This window comes from Dipodomys spectabilis, unplaced genomic scaffold (genome assembly GCF_019054845.1).
Source record: "Dipodomys spectabilis isolate Male_0828 unplaced genomic scaffold, ASM1905484v1 ptg000017l, whole genome shotgun sequence".
In the NCBI taxonomy this organism is placed as follows: Eukaryota; Metazoa; Chordata; class Mammalia; order Rodentia; family Heteromyidae; genus Dipodomys; species Dipodomys spectabilis.
Window position 1 is genome coordinate 20,417,650 of NW_024870694.1, and position 19,906 is coordinate 20,437,555.

Sequence of the window (19,906 nt, forward strand, 5' to 3'; positions counted from 1 at the left end):
GAAACAGGCACTTCTATACCATACACCCTTGTCATTACTTCACATTAGGAATATTCAAAATCCTTCAACTATTTCAAAATGTGCAACTGTCATCAACCAAAGCTTTTCTACTATGTTACAGAATGATAGAAATTACTGTACCTATCTTAATGCACCCAAGTATTCCATGTAAGCCCAGAGTGGCCTTGCACTCTTGATATTCTTGATTCAACTTCTTGAGTGCTGGGATTACAGGTGTACACCAATAAACCCAGCTCTGCTTCTACCCTGTAATCATCCTTTCTCCACCAGCTCCCATCTACCTTCTTTCCAACCTCTGATAACCACTATTCTACTTTCTATTTTTATGGTATCAGCTCTGTAGCTTTCATAAACAGATTTTTAAAAAATGTATCGCTCATTATGCTGAGCCGGACTTAGTTTGTCCCAAAGGAAAGAATTTCATTGAGCATATACATTTGTTTTACCCATTCATCCACTGGTGGACCCTCAGTGATTGCTTACATTGGCTGTTGTGAATAGTGCAGTAATAAACAAGGGCTGCGGGATGTCTTCCACACATAGGCTTCCTTCCCTTTGGACTTATGTCCAGGAGTGGGAATTCTGGATCATATGGTAGGTCTATGTCTAGGTGCTTTTTTTAGTTGGGTTATTTGTTTTTTAAGGACTCTCTATACTGTTTTCCATCTTGGCTATTCTCATTGATATTACCCCTTTCTCTGCAAGTATTTCTTCTTTAACACAATCATTTTTGTCTCTCTTGAAGCTTCAATACGCAAAAACATCAGAGCTAGCTTAGCTATTCCTGTAATGCTGCATGTGTCACTTATTTCTTTCATTTCAAGTGATGCCACAATAAATATCTACATTGACAGCTTTTCTCACATAGGGGTCTTAATTACTTTGCCACTGGATTTTTAGAAATGTAACTTAAGTGAAAAGATATGAGCTATGGGTATATAGCTCAGTGTTACAGGGCTTGCCTAGTAAGCATGAGGCTTTGAGTTTAATCCCCAGCACTGAAAAAAAAAATGAGGGAAGAAGGGAGGAAGGGGAAAGGAGAAAGGAAACATGAAAGATTTAGTGTACTTCAGGTGTGTCTCACTAAATTATTTTCAAAACATATCACATTACCATTTATAGGCCACCGGCCCTCTTTCACAAGAAAATTATGAGATTTTTCCCTAAGCACAAATTAAGCAACATCATCATTTTTAATTCTGCATCAACTGGCAAGATTGAATATTTTCCATTTACCCTTATAAATTATATTGCTTTGTATCATTCTATTTGTTTATAATGTAAAACTAATTCAATTTGTCTGTTACAACTATAAATTATTTTGTCTTCACATGTAATTCCTTTGTATGTATGTCATGTCATTTTCCATGTGGAAAATAGAGGTGGTTCACACAAACCACAGGTATCCTCTTTCATGAGGAGTTTCACAGAAAGGTCAAGCAAGTTCTTAAAAGGAATAGACAGGGCTCTGCCTCAACTCAGTCCTGGAAGGGAACTGTGCAGCTCCAATGACACGAGACTCCAGAGCCCCCTGTACTTTCTATAAACAGCATTTGTGACAACCTGGGGCAAAATCTATACCCACTTTCTTTCTTCCTTAAATGCACAAGTGTAATTTTCCTGTCATTTTCCCCTCCACTTCACATTTATCAGAAGATTTTTTTGTTCATTTGATTTTAATCAATAGTCCATCACATTTTTGTGAGTACCAATTACTAGCTAAGCCAAAGAATCTGAGATTAATGAAGTCTGACTGCAAGAAGGAAAGAGTAAAGGACAACAAAATGACTGCAATAAATTCACAGAAACACGCTAACAAAGATAATTAGAGATTTGAGCTCAGAACCAAAAAAAAAAAAAAATCCTTGGGGAAAAGAATTAAAGAAAGCTAAACAGAGCATAAAAGTTGACAGACAAGGTAGAAAGATGAATGGCAAGACTACATATTTCTTAGCCAGTCTAAGCTACAGTTAGAAAAACTTTTTTATAAATCAAGAAGTCAGTCAGCAACTCCTACTTATATAAATATGAAACAAAATTCTACAACATGGGCTCATCATTTGAAAAAATATTTTCAAAAGAGAAGAATGTGAGAGAAAAGTACACAAAGTAATTTTTAGCTCTCATGTTTCTCTCTGTATTTAGGTACTATTCTCCACTTGTTTCCTAGAAGGGAATAACTGTCATTTGCCATTTTGAGCTCAGCATCCTTTAGCCAGTAGACCAGAGAAGCCATCATGATCAATAGAGGGTCAGCCAAGACATCTTTCTACAAACCATACTCATGAATATTCATAATAAAGATACTTTAACTTAAATACAGAAAAAAATGGTTAAATTCACTTTGGACATTATCAACTTTGTACTTTTTTTTTTTGGTTGGTCGTGGGGCTTAAACTGTGGGCCTGGGCACTGTCTCTATGCTCTTCAGTTAAGGCGAGCACTCTACCACTTGAGCTACAGTGCCACTTCCAGTTTCTGGTGGTTAATTAGAGATAAGAGTCTCATGGACTTTCCTGCCCAGGCTGGCTTTGAACCATGATCCTCAGATCTTAGCCTCCTGAGTAGCTAAGATTACCGGCATAAGCCATTGTCACCCAGCTTGTATATATATATATTTTTTTTGGGGGGGGGGGGGAGAAGTCCAGTTGTGGGGCCTAAACTCTGGGCCTGGGCGCTGTCCCTCAGCTCTTCAGCTCAAGGTTAGCGCTCTACCACTTGAGCCACAGCGCCACTTCTGGCTTTTTTCTCTTTGCTTATGTGGTGCTGAGGAATTGAACCCAGGGCCTCATACATGCAAGGCAAGCGCTCTACCACTGAGCCACCTTCCCAGCCACCTATTTTTGTTTTTTTATGTGAAGCACTGCTTTACTTTTGAGATTACAAATTCAAAGGCTGAGAATATGGGCATCATCAGTAAGAATATAGCCAATCTATACTAAATATGCAGGCAGAATATAAGTGAATGTAAGTGAAACAATTCCAAGTTGTGTGAAGCTGATCACTTATAAAAATAAAGGCAAAGTTCAAATAGATTTTAAGAAATTATGGCCAAACTGCTATTTTCTATACTAATATAACAATCTAAGTTATAAAATAAAACAAAATGGCATGTATACTTCTTTCCCTTTTATATTTAAATTTTTATATATAATTGTTAAGAAAATGATTATTCAAAATATCCAGCTCCTCAATTATACTTCATAATCAAGAACTGTTTCTCAAACAGTAAGACTGACATTGAACAACACAACAGAACAATCTGTGTATAAAAGCCCACTTCAGGTTCACTGTGGATTTACCCAAAACATTTCAGAGCTACAGTCATTTGGATGCTGCTTTATATCTGCTCTGGACATTGCTTCCAACGCCATGAACACAAAGTCATTTGGATGCTGCTTTATATCTGCTCTGGACATTGCTTCCAGTGCCATGAACACAAAGTGGCTAGCATCCCTTACAGGAAACCTCTGTTTTCTTTTACTCTCTAACTGCTTTACTGGGGTTAAATTCAAATATGGTAACATAGCACCTATTTTTAAACAATGCTCAAACAATTAAAAAATATACACTTTAGACTTTTCTTTCAAAATAAAACTGACAATATGGCTATTATATTTTACATAAATATGTACATATATAGTATATTATAGTATTTCATAAATATATGTTTGCATATATATAGTATGTAAGTATACACACATATATATCATTAGTCATCAAGAATCCTACAAAAAGCTGAGCTATTTTATATTTTTGTCTAAAACTGAAGAAACATAAACAATTAATTGAAATGAAATTGTTATCTTGCCCATGTAATTGTAACCCCTTTGTACAGTATTTTCACAATAATAAAAAAGAAATTGTTACATCAGAAACCTAAAGTATTAATCTTCAAATCCTATCATTTCTGACTTTAATTCACAAACGAATTGTGTTGTTGTTGTTAGTTGTAGGGCTTGAACTCTGGGCCTAGGTGCTGTCCCTCAGCTCTTCAGCTCAAGGCTAGCGCTCTACCACTTGAGCTCTACCACTTGAGCAACAGCGCTCTACCACTTGAGCAACAGCGCCACTTCCAGTTTTCTGAGTGGTTTATAGGAAATAGTCTCACAGGCTTTCCTGCCCGGGGTGCTTTGTGATCCTCACATCTCAGCCTTCTGAGTAGCAAGGATTATAGGTGTGAGCCACCAGTGCCTGCTAAAAGCCAAATTTTAATTAAAAACAAACAAACAAACAAACAAAAAAAAACCACCAGTTCACAAGAAACTGATTAGTATCACCTGCAAGAGAAAAGCAAGCATGGTCCCTACTACTGTAAAAAGAACTTTGCATCATAAAAGTTATTTGCATAATTGAATAAAAATATATATTAGTTCAGTTAACGTTCTGTCTGGGAATGGGGTTTTATGAATTATATTATGAGACAAGTATAAGAAGGGTAGTATTGAGTTAAGATTAATTTTGAAGCATGGACTATGGATATAATTGACCCATTCAAGAAACATTTTTCATACTCACTAGACACTATCCTGAAATGACTATATATAACTTGCGGGTGTACACAGAAGGAAAGAACTGGGAGACAGTGAAGGAAGGAGTGACATTGTCCAAAATGAAATGTACTCATTACCTGACTTATGTAACTGTAACCTCTCTGCTCATTACCTTTATAATAACAGTAAAAAAAATTTATTTTAAAAAGAAACACTTTTTCATGCATTTATTACCTACGGTTTTGACCAAGTATGGTAAAAAAGTAAGGCCATTTTTAAAAACTGAAAGAACATTTAAATTCCTGCATATACAGTACCAGCTCAACTGAGGGAGAGAAGCTCTGTCAGGCTTAAGTTATCACTGGTTGTGTTTAAATCACTGTGTGATCTGCTGCTTCCCTGTTTTTAATTTTGTGAAAATCTGTCTTCCTAAAAGCAAATGGTGACTCAAAGCAAAGTAAAAGTGAATGTGCTTAACTGCAGTAATACACTGAAACTGAGATTGTTGAAAGGTGGTGTGATAGGACAAATGAATGGCACAAGCCCACAACAGTACTGATGTCTACGTATCCTAAGCCTTGAGGAAGGTGGTCAGTGGCAGGCTTCTTGGAACCATATTTCTCAGGCTACCAAAGGCCTCCTAGATAAAAAGAAAAGGATGGACAATAAAAACAATGTATTCTACTAGAATACATTGTCAGAATATCTTCCATGTGGGAGGGTCACAACTATGTCAGAGTGGTAAGCCCCAAAGAGGTTACCTGAATCTGGAGGAGTACTGGAGTAGGTTTTATAAGATTTGTACTGGGGCTGGGCGCTGATGGCTCACACCTGTAATCTTAACTACTCAGGAGGCTGAGATCTGAGCATCACGGTTCAAAGCCAGCCCAGGCAGGAAAATCTGTGAGACTCTTATCTCCAATAAACAACCAGAAAATGGGAGGTGGCACTGTGGCCAGGCCAAGATAAGCCCAACGACCAGCTGGAGGGGGAAAAAAAAGACTTGCACTGGGCATATTCTGAGCATTTCTTTTTTGGGTCCGGTCGTGGGGCCTGAACTCTAGACCTGGGCACTGTCCCTCAGCTCTTCAGCTCAAGGCTAGCGCTCTACCACTTGAGCCACAGCGCCACTTCCGGCTTTTTTCTTTTTGCTTATGTGGTGCTGAGGAATTGAACTCAGGGCCTCAGGCATGCAAGGCAAGCACTCTACCACTGAGCCACCTTCCCAGCCCCTGAGCATTTCTTAAGGCAATGTTAATGTCACAAATGCTTTGCTAATATGAGAATAGCACTAGATATAAACAGAACTAAGTCATAGAAGACAGTATAGAGAGTATTCACTTTAAGAAAGCTGTCATTATAGAATGATGCTATATAAAAGAACCCTCTGGTTCAATTAAACCCAGGGAATTGATCACTTTTATCTTTATGATCTATGGCAACTCTAAGAAAAAAATTCCATTTAAGACTGATTATACTGAACTATTCCATTGTTAAATCTAATAAATTTTTAATCATTGCATATTTGGAATAGAGAAAACTGACAGATGGCACTAGAAACAAAGAATCAAAGTGATCAAATGGTTGGCTCTATCCTTTCTAAACTCAGACCCATATGTAGGATCTCAATTTCTGATTAAAAAAAGAAAGAAAGAAAAACCAAAATGGAAAGAACAATCAGGTATAAGAACTCAAATCTACAACAAATAAGGAAACTTTGGCCCAATGCTTAGTTTCACTACCTACCCCTTCTTCCTTTTCTGGAACCTAAAAAGTAGGAATAGGGGAAGGCACTGGCAGGCGAGGGGGAGAGAAGGAGAGGAGAGCTGAAGAGCTGAGGGACAGTCCCCTGGCCCAGAGTTCAGGCCCCACAACTGGCAAAAAAAAAAAAAGAAAAAGAAAAAGTACAAGGCAACCTCTTAGGAACCAGCTGCTATATGTAAATAAGTTCTAGAGTCCAGTCAGTGTTGTGCAGGTTTCTAGAGCTGTTTGCACTAAATTCTATCACAGCTTCTCTATGGAGTGGTATGTGCTAGTGGTCTAGTTTAAGAATACAGGAGCTGGACCCCTGTGTCTGACCCCCAACCTCTGCCCCAACAGCTGTACTAGGAATCTGGGCAAGTTGTTAAATCAGTTTCTGCCTTTGGAACATGCTCTATAAAATGGGGAATAATGAGACTGACCTCATTGTTATAAAACCTAGGTAGGTTGCTACATAAAATTATATATATTAATCTGACAGGCCTTAGAACATACCTCCTACTATTATATGAGTACGAAAAATTGAATTAACATGTTGATTAGTTACTATTTAAACCAACAAAGCCTAATAAATAGTTCACTTAAACTAATTTCTTTTAAACAAAACACTAAAAAAACTACTACTACATAAGCAAAATGAACCTAGCTTTTGGGGGTACTAAAGATATCTGAAATAATGTGTTTTGGGGATGGTTCATAAAAGAATACATGTACTAAAAAGAATGCATATGCATATACATACACATGCACACAAATCATACACTTTTTGCTTCCAAGATCTCTAAATAGTATTAGTCTTTTGTTACATTCTTTGCATCCATTATTGTGGCTCACAAGAACACATATATACTCATAAGCATCAGTTTAGGAAAAGTTAATTTTATTAGATTGAACGCTGTTAAAGAATCAAATATCTATGAATTTGTAGTTTTTTTTTTTAATTTAGGCAGTAGAATTTATAGAATTCACGGCAGAAAATTCTGCGCAACCACCCTACTAGCAGAGTCTATAGCGACTGAAGGTGACAGGCCAGGCATACTCACTTTCGCTGCAGCAGCAGGCAGTAATCCACGATGACAGGCACTGTATCCTGCAGAGAAACCACAAGACACCATAAGCCACATCCTGGTCATAGCCTCACCCACAGCAATAGAAGAGGCTGTTCCACTGTTGGGATGACACAGTGGACTGTGCTTTTGGTAAGCAATCTGGAATGATGTACCAATAATCTTAAATAAAAATGCTCTGGTTCAGTCATTTTACTTCTGGAAACTTCTTCTAAATACAAAAATGTTAATAAATTAAGGTGTTTGCTGCAGCCTTGTTACAGAAGGACCAGGAGAAGGAAGGGAAGTAGAGAAGGAGAAAAGAATGGAATGAGATCCAATAAGCAACATGGGGAAATAGCTCATTAAATTTTGCTATTTGAATAAAATATTATGTTTATAAGTTTATAGGCTTATAATAACATTAAAATAAACAGTAGGTATCTCACAATTTTGTAAAGAAAACTTGCAGAGAAGAAAGTACCCTGAGACTAGAACTAGTCCTGTCAGTGGCTTGGTGACTAACTTGCTATATACTGTTACAACCATTCACACCAGCAATTTTAAGGCTGATTTAACTTCTCAGTTTCATAATATTTTGATGGCTTTAAATTCATCATGTATGGACTCACAGAAAGCAAGTAGCAACCCATAATTTTGGCCTTTATTTTTAAAGGAAATAGTTTGAGGTAGGAACAATAGCTTATTATGACTGGAAACTGTCAAGGAACCAAGCATCAGATTTCAATAGAACTGATAAGCTTTCTGCTGGTGACAGGAAATTGGTTTCCTTTTTAAAATCCTAGGGGATATTGGAAGAGAGGGAACTATGGGAAAACATGTACTTCACGTCAATTCCTGCTGGACAGAAAGGTAGAAGCCAGGGGACCCTTCTTACTAGATAGAGAAGACTCTGAAGATGAGATGCAGTCCTTAAAGAAATACAGAACTATCCCTGACACCATCCTCTTTATCATCAATATTCAATATTCCTAGTGAGTAGATCTGTAATCGTATGTCTACTCTTCAAACACAAGAACTAGAAGTCACAGGTTTGAAAAAGGTTAGTCAAATCTTGAGCTCAGCATATTAAAGGATAGATAATGGTATGGGAGGAAGACCTCTCTAGAAATGCCAGGGGGTTCTAAGAAACATCCTTACAGATATACAAGTAAACTCTCAAGACTATCCTAGAGGTTTGTTGGTCACAGAAAAGCTTGGGTTTCATTTTTTATTTTTTAATTACTTTATTGTTATTATAGAGGTGATGCGCAGAAGGATTACAATTATATGAGTCAGGTCATAAGAACATCTCCTTTTGTACGGTGTCTTTTCCTCCCTCATTCTCTCCCAGTTCTCCTTACTGTTTTAATGCTGAAGAAGCTGAGGCCTGAGAGTCCTGCAACACAGGGAAATGAAGCCAAGGACCTAAAACCAGGCTCCCTGAATTAAAAAAAAAAAATTAAGAACCAGGACAGTGATGTACACTGTATTCCCAGCTACACAGAAAGCAGATATCAAGAGGATCACTGATTGAGGTCAGCCTGAGGGGGAAAAGCTAGTGAATAAGTTGGGCATGGTGGCACACATCTATGGTCACAGCTACTCAGGAAGTGGAAATAGGAGGATCATAGTGCCAGGCTGACCCCAGTAAAAGTGTGTCTTAAAAGGAGTAATAATAATAATAATGCAAATGGTGCAAATGATGAAAGAAACAGCCAGAAAAAAAACTGTCATTTGAGAGAAATTCTGAGTTCTCTATAAAGACATTTTCTTTCACAAGACAATAGAGCAATATTTCTAAGATCCTTAATGAAAGCCCAAGTATTTTTCAATAAAAAAGTTAGAGACCAACAATTTGATGATACTTTACCTCACAGAATATTTTCTTCAACCTTTCCTGGAGGGGAAAAAAATGGTTTGGCAACCAAAACATGATTTGGGCCAGAATAACAAAAAAAAAAAAAAGAAGGGCTCAATTTTTGATCTCCAAACTTAAAAAAAAGACCAAATATATTTTTAATCTCTTCTTTAATACACAGCCCTTAACTGACCAAAGTTGATCATTTATCTTGATAGATATTTGTACATATCTAAGATTAAAGATAGCAATATAGATTTTCGATTACGAAAACAAATTAAGTCTGTTATTGTGAGTGGCCTAATAAACCACTTTCCTGCAACTGTGATTATCTTAACATCTGCAAAGTGAAGACAGAATCTCTGGCCTTCCCTGTTTCACAGAAGGATCTGAAACGAAGTGAGATAATCAATATGGAGTCCATTCCTTTTGGAAGTAAATGACATTAATTCTCTTGATTTATATTCATTCAGTCATTCAGGTAATAAAAGCCTGATTCTTTGAACATGGTTCAAAATTTTAACTGAAAACCATATGTGTATGTAAATGACATGTGGATCTCCATGGGCTGTCAGAGATAAGCAGCTAGTGGTCCTGAGCAGCTAGAGACACAGACATTTCTCTGTATGTGTACATGCATTTCTCTCTTTTTTCAGGTACAAGAAAATACCTCTCTAGGAAAGACATGACTCCTAGAATTGGGGTTAGGGGTGTGCCAGACAAGGGCAAGGAAAGCATGGGAGAGGGCAAGAAAGCTCCATGACCTCGCTCTGCGTTTGGCTTTAGTTACTGTCCACTCTGGCATGACCTCCTAATGCAAAGGCACCTTCAGCCAGCTGCAACAATATCATTCTCATGGAAATGTCAAGTGAAGTGCCAAAGAGAGTTGGCTAACAACTCATATAAAGCTTAATTAGGTCTTAGGAGATTATATTCTTTCAAAAAAAACCTTTTAGCTTGATTAGCATTTGCAACATATATGCCCAATACCATGGTTAATACTTAAACAACTGTCTTATTTAATTCTTATAACAGACTTGAGAGGCAGTTACTATCGCTTTAAAGTTGAAAAACTTGAGTTGTAGTACAGAACCATTAACTAGGAACCTTAGACATTCAGTTTGTCTTGGGTTAAGATGTCTCATATTATTAAAATTTCTCAAATACTGTTTCCATTATTAATTGACCAGCTTCTGAGTTTCAGAACAGTTAGCAAATCACATTAATGAATTTATGCAAGTACATTCACCATGGTTATGCTAAAATTAATATACTTTATTATCTTCCAATATAAATTACTTAGTACATTCTGTTTCAAAGTAATCTACATGAGAGTACATTGGTCTGAGATTACTGAAGAAAATTTTAGATGAAACATAGTGCAGTGTGGGGTTAAGGTTCCTAATCCAGACAACTTGAGTGCCTTCTTGGTCTCTATCAGTTCGGTGATAATTATTTTTCAAAAAAGGTTTTGTTTTAGTCCAATACTGGGGAACTGTGCCTTAGCTTTTTTACTCAAGGCTGGTGCTTTACCACTTGAGCCACACCTTCACTAATTCTGTGGAGCAAGTTCTATTGAGCAAGTTGTTCAACCTCTCTGCGTATGTATTTACTCATCTGTAAGGTAAGGGTAATGATAACTGTCCTCAGGAATAAGAATTTAAATAAGACAGCCATCAGGTATACAGCACACAATACCAGCCAGGGTTATTAGCATATGTGTTGCAGATAGAACCTCTATATCTGCTCTCAGCTCAAACCTGATCAAGTTAGGTTAAAACATACTTTCAAGGTAAAAACTGTACACAACACAAGCTTGTGTACTGTACACTCCCCCCAACAAATATTTATCAAGAACACTAAGCTAGATGTTGAGATGACAGCAGTAACAAAAATTTTAAAAATCAGACATGGTTTCTGAATTTATACAGATCCCTAGACTACAACTGAATGAGCAATTTTGGTGCAGAAAAGGATCTTACTGAATCTGGGAGTGAGGTAAGCTGAGACCTGAAAATAAATAGGAGCTAGTTAAAACTAAAAGGAAATGAAGAGTCAGACATCATCACTCATTCCTATAATCCTAGCTATTCAGGAGGTAAAGCTTGGGAGAATCATGATCCAGGCATAAACATGAGAGCCTAACTAGAAAAAAATAAGATAAAGTAAAAACGGTTGGAAGTGTAGCTCAAGGCATAGAGTGCCCACTTAGCAAGCACAAGGTCTTTAGTTCAAAAACATATAAAAGCATATATGCACACATACATGAGGAATATTTTATGAAGTAAGAACACAATGGATAAAGGCTTTGAGTTAAGAGCAAGAGGACATATCAAGAGTCTGCAAACTCCTGAATAGTAGGAATACAGAGAATTAAAGGCAGTTATGTAAGGATATAATGTGCAAGGCCTTAGAAAGTGTTAGAGAATTTAGTTTTACTCAAGGAACAAAGGGAAGTCCTTAAAATAATTTAACAGCAGGGAGCATCATATCGACACTTGATATGCATTTCTTTCTGGTTACTGTGAGTGGAAAATAGAATAAAGGACAGTAAGAATAGGTTCAGGGAGCCCAATAAAGGGGCTACTGCCATATACTTAAGAGAGCTGACGGTCACAGAGTCTAAGTTAGTGGTAGAACAGAAAGCATGTTACAGACTAAAGAAACTGTCAGAAGGGATAATGGACAGAACCTACTGAAAGATAAGAATTACTCACTTAGTGAGGGAAGGGGTGATGCTACCCAAAAAGAAATGGTACTCCTAGCTGGGTACCAGTGGCTCATGCCTGTAATCCTAGAGATCTGAGGACCACAGTCCAAAGCCAGCCAAAGCAAAAAAGTCCATGAGACTTATCTCTAGTTAACTATCAAAAAGTTAGAATGGAACTGTGGCTCAAATGGTAGAGCTATAGCCTTAAGAGGGGAAAAAAACCCACATGGATAGTGCCCAGGCCTTGAGTTCAAGACCCAGCACTCTTCCCCCACTCCCTACCCCCCCAAAAAAAAAATCCAAGCAGAGATATAAATAGGCAACACTAAACAAATCCCAGGACTTGAGCTAAAGACATTGATTGATAGTCATTTCTTTCTATTGCCTAGGCAGAGAGTGTAAAGCAATGAAACTTACAATTTAATGTGCTTAGAAATCATTTGGGGGCTGATTACAAATGTTAGATGCCAATCCCAGAGACTCTGATTCAGAATGCTCAAGAAAAAGCATTACTAAATACCCTCAAGTAAAACTTGAAGTAAATGGTACCCAGAGCTCTCAAGAGAGACTAATACAAAAATAAGAGATAAAAGCCTTGTAAAAAATTCTAACATTTACTGGTTAAGTAGACAAGAAAAAAAAAAAAAGAAGAATGAGCAAAGCCAATAAGTCCATGAGACTTATCTCTAATTAACCATCAAAAAGTTAGAATGGAACTGTGGCTCAAGTGGTAGAGCTACAGCCTTAAGAGGGGGAAAAAAAAATAAAATTCAAAGACCTAGAGAAACACTAGAAAGTGTGGTAGCAGAGAAGCCAAAGGCAACTGTTTCAAGGAGTCATTCATGTATTGTGTGCTGGTAGGGACCAGAAAGATGAGGAATCCAAGGACTGCATAACTTACAGACATGGCAGAAGGACTGAGGTTAGAGGCTGTGACAGGAGGGGAACAGGACAATGTTTTTGAGGTGTTTGACTCTATTTATGTGCAAGCAGGAGGCACAAGGATAATGGGAATGGTGTGGCACAAAGAAGGGATTTGTTTGCTGCTTAAGGACTTTAAAGATTGAAAATATTTGGACATATATAAATGCAGATGTGGTAAAACAAGAATAGGTGGGTCTCAAGGTATATGAGGCAGACATTGTAATTGTTTTATTCCATTAGCTATTAGAGAAATAAGATACATTTAAAGGTTAAATCTTTTCTTAAATCCACAAAAGCCAAAAAAATCACAAAATACAAGTCACTGTCTATAACAAAGTTAGGGTAAAATACTGACTGAGGTTTGGAGGAAGGCATGATTGCTGAAGAGTCTTAGATATTTTAACTGAAAGGAAAGATGAATTTACCTCACCAAAGGTAGAGATAAAAAAATTAGGCAGAGGGCATGAGTGCCACCTGCTGGCCAACAAAAGTTCTCAGTATAAACTTGTTTTAACAAAGGAGGAAGCAACAATGCTCAATAGGACATGAACTCATTGCCTGCTCATGTAACTGTAACCCCTCTGTACAGCATTTTTACAATAAAAAAAGTACAAAAAAAACTGTTTTAAGAATTTCAACTAACTAGATTGGTAGTTACCTATGTTCCAAGTAACAGCTACCAGGTTGGCCTTGAACTCATGATTCTCCTGCCTCAGTCTCCTGAGGTGCTGGGATTACAAGCATTCAGAACCAAGCCTGGTGTCTTCTAATTCCTCACACTAGGCTTCACTTTGCAGAAATACATCATATATAATGAGGTATGTTACTTTCTCTGCAGATTAAACAACCCAGGATTTTTTTAAAAAAAAACTTTTTTAAACCTTCCATTATTCCAGTTGTGGGATATACCTTTGTTTGTCACCACTCAGAAAATAGTTTTGAGGTCCAGAGAAACTACTGCCAGTCCTTTACCTGAGCTTTAACACAGTAGTGGCTCATGGTAAGTTTATGGCAAATAAATTTACTATACTCTAGATCTTCCCAGCTAGAGCTTCCCAACCTAATACCATACAATTATTTGAATCAAGTGTAAGTCTTGGGCTGAGAAGGTGGCTCAGTGGTAGAGTGATTGTCTTGCATGTGTGAGGCCCTGGGTTCAATTCCTCAGCACCACGTAAGCAGAAAAAGCCAGGAGTGGCGCTGTGGCTCAAGTGGTAGAGCACTAGCCTTGAGCTGAAGAGCTGAGGGACAGCGCCCAGGCCCAGAGTTCAGGCCCCATGACTGATCAAAATAAATAAATAAATAAAAATAAATAAAGCATTTATCTATTTTTTCCATTATCCTCATGACTGAAATAGATATGTCAGTAGTAAATAGATTAGTAAATACAAAGTAGAGGTGGGGGGAGTATAGTTGTGAAGGTGGGAGGGAAGGAATGGTAGGGGAAAAACAAAGAAAGCGGCAACAATGCTTGATAAGAAATGTACTCATAACCTTGCTCATGTAACTATAAGCCCTCTGTACAGTATTTTCACAATAAAAAACATAAAAAAATACAAAGTAGAGTTACAGCTAGATAAGCATTCCGACCTGAAAGATGCTTTGCTAGGTTAGTATTAATTTTAAGTTAGTGCTTTTTTTTTTTTGGTTGTGGGGCTTGACCTCTGGGACTGGGTGCTGTCCCTGAGCTCTTCAGCTCAAGGTGAGTGCTCTACACTTGAGCCATGGTGGCACTTCTGGTTTTCTGGTAGTTAATTGGAGATAAGAGTCTCATGGACTTTCCTGCCCAGGCTAGCTTTGAACCAGCCTCCTGAATAGCTAGGATTACAGGTGTGAGCCACCAGCACCCGGCTGAACAGAAAGGATCACAAAGACTCCATAGCTATGTGCTTATGATCATATAAAATGAGGTTTATTGAAATGAACTCCAAGAAATGGAGATGAGGGGTTTGGTTTTTTTTTTTTTGTTATTTTGCCTTTTGTCTTTGGTTTGTTTATTTTTCTCCTTTGTCCTTGTTTTTTATTTCTATGCCTTTTGTCTTATATGTAAGTTCATCAGTTTTGGTAAGGAGGAAAGCACAGAAATGGTGGGACAAAGGGTGAACAAATGCAGCAGTGATACTCACTAGACACTATGTTGAAAATGAACTCTACCACTTGTGGGGGAGGAAGGTCTAGAGGGAAAAACTTTCAGAAAACAAAGGAAGAGCTGACAGTGTTCAAAAGAAATGTACTCATTACCTGACATGTAACTATAACCCCTCTGTATATCACCTTTACAATAACAATGAATTTTTTTAAAAAGAAATAAAAAAGCTATGTTGTGGGTGCTTTATGAATATACTATCCTCACATTCCTTTGGCAATTATACCAACTTATCCTGTTTGTTCTACAGTGAACTACTGTTCACTAATAAGCCATAAAGGGTAATGCCAGCTACCATCCAACTTTTAATTACTCTATACTTGTGCTCCAGAGTTAAAGAGCATTCAAACTGAGGTATAAAAACAGGATTAGTGCTTGTTCCACAGAACTTCAAAATCTTACATTTCTTAAATAAAAAAAATGTAACTATATTCTAAACTTTAAGGTTGTAAGAACCATATGTATTTTATTCATTACTGCTTGGTGGCTTGAATATATTAAACCAGGGAACACATACTTCAGTGCAAGGGTCAAATCCTGCCCACAATCTGTTTCAGTATGATTTACAACCAAGAATTGTTTTTTTCTTTTTTAACGATTGTGGGGTTTGAACTCAGGGCCTGGGGGCTGTCCCGCAGCTCTTTTGCTCAAGGCTAGTGCTCTATCACTTTGAGCCACAGTGCCACTTCAAGTTTTTGAGTAGTTAATTGGAGGTAAGAGTCTCACGGGCATTTTACTGCTCCAGCTGGCTTCGAACCATGATCCTCAGATCTCAGCCTCCTTTGTAGGATTACAGGTGTGAGCCACCAGTGCCTGGCTAAGAATAATTTTTACATTTTTGAGATGTTACCTTTTAAAAGAAGACTGGGTATATAACTTAGTACAGAAAGTGTGCTTAGCATGAGCAAAGAACTGGGCTCAACCTTAGCACAAAGAAAACAAAGCACACAGAAAAACAAACAAGATTATATGTCAGAGTTCATTTGTGACTCACAAAGCCTAAAATTACCATCCAGCTCTTCTTAGAAAGTTTGCTGTTCCTTTATATTTGAGAAGGTAGCTTGGGCTGAGGATGTAGTTCAGTGGTATAGTGTAGTACTTGCCTGGCATGGATGGGAAAGAACTAGAGATGTGCAGCAAATATAATTGTAGATAACTGCAACAGGAAAACTTGGAAAATAAATATGCATATCTTCAAAGTGGCTTTCATTTTCAAGTTCCAATTATCTGTAATTAGCATATTTTATAGATTATATATATTTGTAACTGAGCTAGTCTGCAGCCACAGGTGCTTCTGAGAGAACTAAATTTAAACCTAAGCAGTACATACTAAGGTGCTAACTACCCTACTTAACATAAATGTTAGTCATTAGCAAGGTGTTACCCACTGTCAGGTGTCAACTCACAGGTGTGTTCTCTCAGCCATACATCCTTTCCTTTCACAAAGCACTAAATGGTTTAGCACCAAGCAACTCTGCAGCCTGTGACTACATACCTACTTCCTCCAAAATCAACCATGCAGGAGGTCTCAGAAGCTTTGAAATAAGGCTTTGCATACTAAAAGATGTTAACCAAGACATGAAAGTCACATTCTCAAGCTATATGAAAGCCCAGGACACAGCCTGTCCATAGCAATGTCTCATTACCAATTTGTTCAAGGTGTACCTGGAAATGCTGCTCCATTACTTGAATCTTTCCTTGGTCTGGGCACTTTTTCAGAGCTCTATCTGCATAATGGAATAGGATTTCGACCATCTGCAAAGAAAACATCTTTGAAATCAAAATATGTCTCTAAGTTTCTAAAATACTTAGTGTGTGACCCTCCTAAATAATGCCAAATCAGGCTTTAATATTATATTAAAATCACCATTTGAAATTTTAGTGGCTTTATTTCCTAAATTATTTTTAATCCTAGCCTAATTTTTTTCAGCCTCAGGCTGGTACTAATTTCCTATTCTTTCTTCTGAAATATCTCTATGTTCCAGACATCAACTCTGGAAATGAAACAAAGTAGTTAATTCTTCAATAATCTCTGTAGTTCTTTCTCTAAAAAGCAAACCATTCATGAATCCCCAGGATTTTCTGCTGTCTACACTACTATTTTATTATCTTCATAGGAGTCTGAAAGGGGAGGAGGATTGAGAAGTGGTAAGAAGGAAATTTTAAAAGTATTCACAGTGATACCAAGTAATTATAATCTGACCTGTTTTTTTTTATATATATATTCTGTCTCCTTGAATCACGCCCAAAGATATTAGCGAACATGAAAGCAAATCTGTACTGATCCTAGTGAAAACTCCATTAAAATACTCACCCGATCAGCAACAACAGCCTTTCGTTTACTGGCATCCCCTGATAGCCCTGCAGAGACACAATCCATCATGAAACAAAGAGTACACAACTTCAGAAGAGAACCTGGTATTCTCGTCTTCTCTTTGTTGCCCGTGCTAACAACAGATAGACTGCTAATAAACCTTAGGGTCAAACCTTGGGTAACAGGGTACCTCACATCCACTGGAGCAGAAGCACATCAATGCACTTCTTTGTTCTCATAACTTTTCTTTATAAAAGAATTTTCAAAAGTGACATATCAATTTCTATACTCTGTATTTACTTACCCACCACTGCTTTGGCTTTTCCTTCATGAAAAGACCATGCCAGAGCCAAGGCTTCTGTAAGACAATCTTGTTTCAGGAGATGATCCACTCTCTAAAATGAACAAATAAGACAAGCCAAACTTCTCTATCTACCCAACTACCAGTCACAATTCCTATTCTACCTGCAACAAGCAGAATTGTATGTATCCCAGAATTGGATGTTTACATGCTAAAATTATTTCAATAGCATTGATACATTATTTCAATGTTGGGACTTCCTCTGGCCATATTATAAAGGGATGTCAGTATTTCATATCTAAAATACTTTTTTGTCGGTCATGGGGCTTGAACTCTGGCTTGGGTGCTACACTTCAGCTCTTCAGCTCAGGGTGAGCACTCTACCACTTGAGCCATAGTGCAACTTCCAGTTTTCTGGTGGTTAATTGGAGATAAGGGTCTCATGGACTACCTTCCTGCCCAGGATGGTTTTGAACCGAGATCCTCAGATCTCAGCCTTCTGAGTAGCTAGGATTACAGGCGTGAGCCACCGTGCCCAGCTTTAAAATACTTTTTTCTTAAAGCACTGAATAGTATGACCATAAAGGCCAATATGGACTTACAGAGCCAAAATATGAAAAGGAAAAACAACAAAGATCATTGTAGCAGAAGCAGCTTGTTGTTCAGCACAATATCCATTTAGTTGCTGGATCCAGCAACACACCACCAGTTAAAAGAAATCTCTAAGAGTTCTGGACCTGAACTTGGAGCAGTGTAACTAAACTCTGGTCAATGATAAGTACGTGGAAGTATCATCTGGTATTCGATGATACCTTAAAAAGGTAAGAGCTGGCCTTTATTGTCTGTTTTCTCCTACCTGAAATGCAGAGTTAACAGTTGGAGTTTAAACAATCATACTTATTACAAAATGACCTTGAGACTAGAATTTGAATGCAAGATGACATCTTTAAGACTATGGATGGAGCTCCCATACTAGCTATGAACTGCCTACCTCCAGAGTGTTTCATGACACAGGAAGCTTGAGCCACTATTATTTTGAATTTGCTGATATCTGAAGCACAAATCCAAATAATCTTCAGCAACATGAAAGCAAAAATATGTAAAGTCTATAAATTCAGTAATTATAACATGCAGGATTATTTTGAACTCACCTCTCTCCAACTCCTCAGCATCATCACATAAACAGACTGGAAAACAAAGGAAATGAAAATGATCTTTAATAGACTTGCTCAGGAAATACATTTGCCCCAATTCTACATCTCACTTTAGACCTCCAAGTAAAAATTATTTTAGTCATAGTTGGAAGTACACCTTGGAATTTAAAAGTCTTCAAGCACCTACACTGATGAGTAAATCATACGACTATTCAAAGGTCAGTAAATCTACAATCAAAATAAGACATAACTCCATGGAACACAAACAGGGAAAATCCAAGTCCATCCCTTATTGCAAGATACTGGCAATATTTTGGTAGAATTTGGTAGAATTTTAAGGAAGAAATTGTTTCTCCATTTTAAAATGAAAAATAAAAAACAAAGGAACAAACAAAGGAAAGTTGGTAGCTCAATCATTATATTCTAAGTCAAATGCCTTAATATAGCCTAAGCTGATGTGATAAAAGATCAGCTGTCTATGCACATAATTAACTACATTTCTGATCATTAAAACAAATACAAAACAATGTTATGCATGTATATCTCTAAATTTTAAAAAAGTACATTATTAGCACTTAATTAAAAGTAAAAATTAGCAGTGGAGGAAAGCTATTAAATAATAACTAGTAACTCACAAGTTTTGGATCACTAATGATCAGTATTCAGTTGAAATACAATGCTCTCTTTACCGGCTTCCTCCTTCAGCCCCACTATCCTGATGTACACAAACACACAATATAAAAGCTTACTTTTGTCCCCAAATAAAAGATCTGACCAGCATAGCTACTGATGGATTGGTAACAAGCCTTCTCTCCAACCAAAGCCTGTAAAAATAAATAGACAGATAAACCATATAAAAATTATATGTATTAGAGGTCCCCATAACTAATGTCAACTATAGGCTGAGATCTGGAAGATAGTTTGAGGCAAGTTAGAGAGGAAAAAGTTCATGAGTCTGTCTCCAAAATAACCAGCAAAAATCTAGGTTGGAGGCATGACACAGGTAATAGACTGCCAGTCAAGCAAGCAAGCCAATCAAGTGTGAAGCCCTGAGTTCAAACCCCACAACCACCAAAAAAAGAAGAAATAAAAAAGGAAAATGAACAACAGAACACTGTAGGCTAATATGGCTTCATCTTGGGAGAGGGGATAAAATGCTGATCAATTGTTAACCT

The 19,906-nt window shown here is 37.4% G+C and overlaps 1 protein-coding gene across 3 annotated transcripts in view; it reads right to left on the minus strand.

Annotated features, from left to right (window-relative positions):
- Nucleotides 1-19,906, minus strand: part of Vps8 (VPS8 subunit of CORVET complex) — a 229,142-nt gene that overhangs the window by 150,521 nt on the left and 58,715 nt on the right. For all 3 annotated transcript variants that reach the window (XM_042668229.1, XM_042668220.1, XM_042668236.1), the window contains 6 exons: nucleotides 19,481-19,555; nucleotides 18,729-18,764; nucleotides 17,581-17,671; nucleotides 17,277-17,323; nucleotides 16,628-16,717; nucleotides 7,319-7,365 (listed from right to left, as the gene is read on the minus strand). In XM_042668229.1, coding sequence (XP_042524163.1) covers nucleotides 7,319-7,365; nucleotides 16,628-16,717; nucleotides 17,277-17,323; nucleotides 17,581-17,671; nucleotides 18,729-18,764; nucleotides 19,481-19,555 — 386 coding nt within the window. The remainder of the gene's footprint in view (nucleotides 1-7,318; nucleotides 7,366-16,627; nucleotides 16,718-17,276; nucleotides 17,324-17,580; nucleotides 17,672-18,728; nucleotides 18,765-19,480; nucleotides 19,556-19,906) is intronic.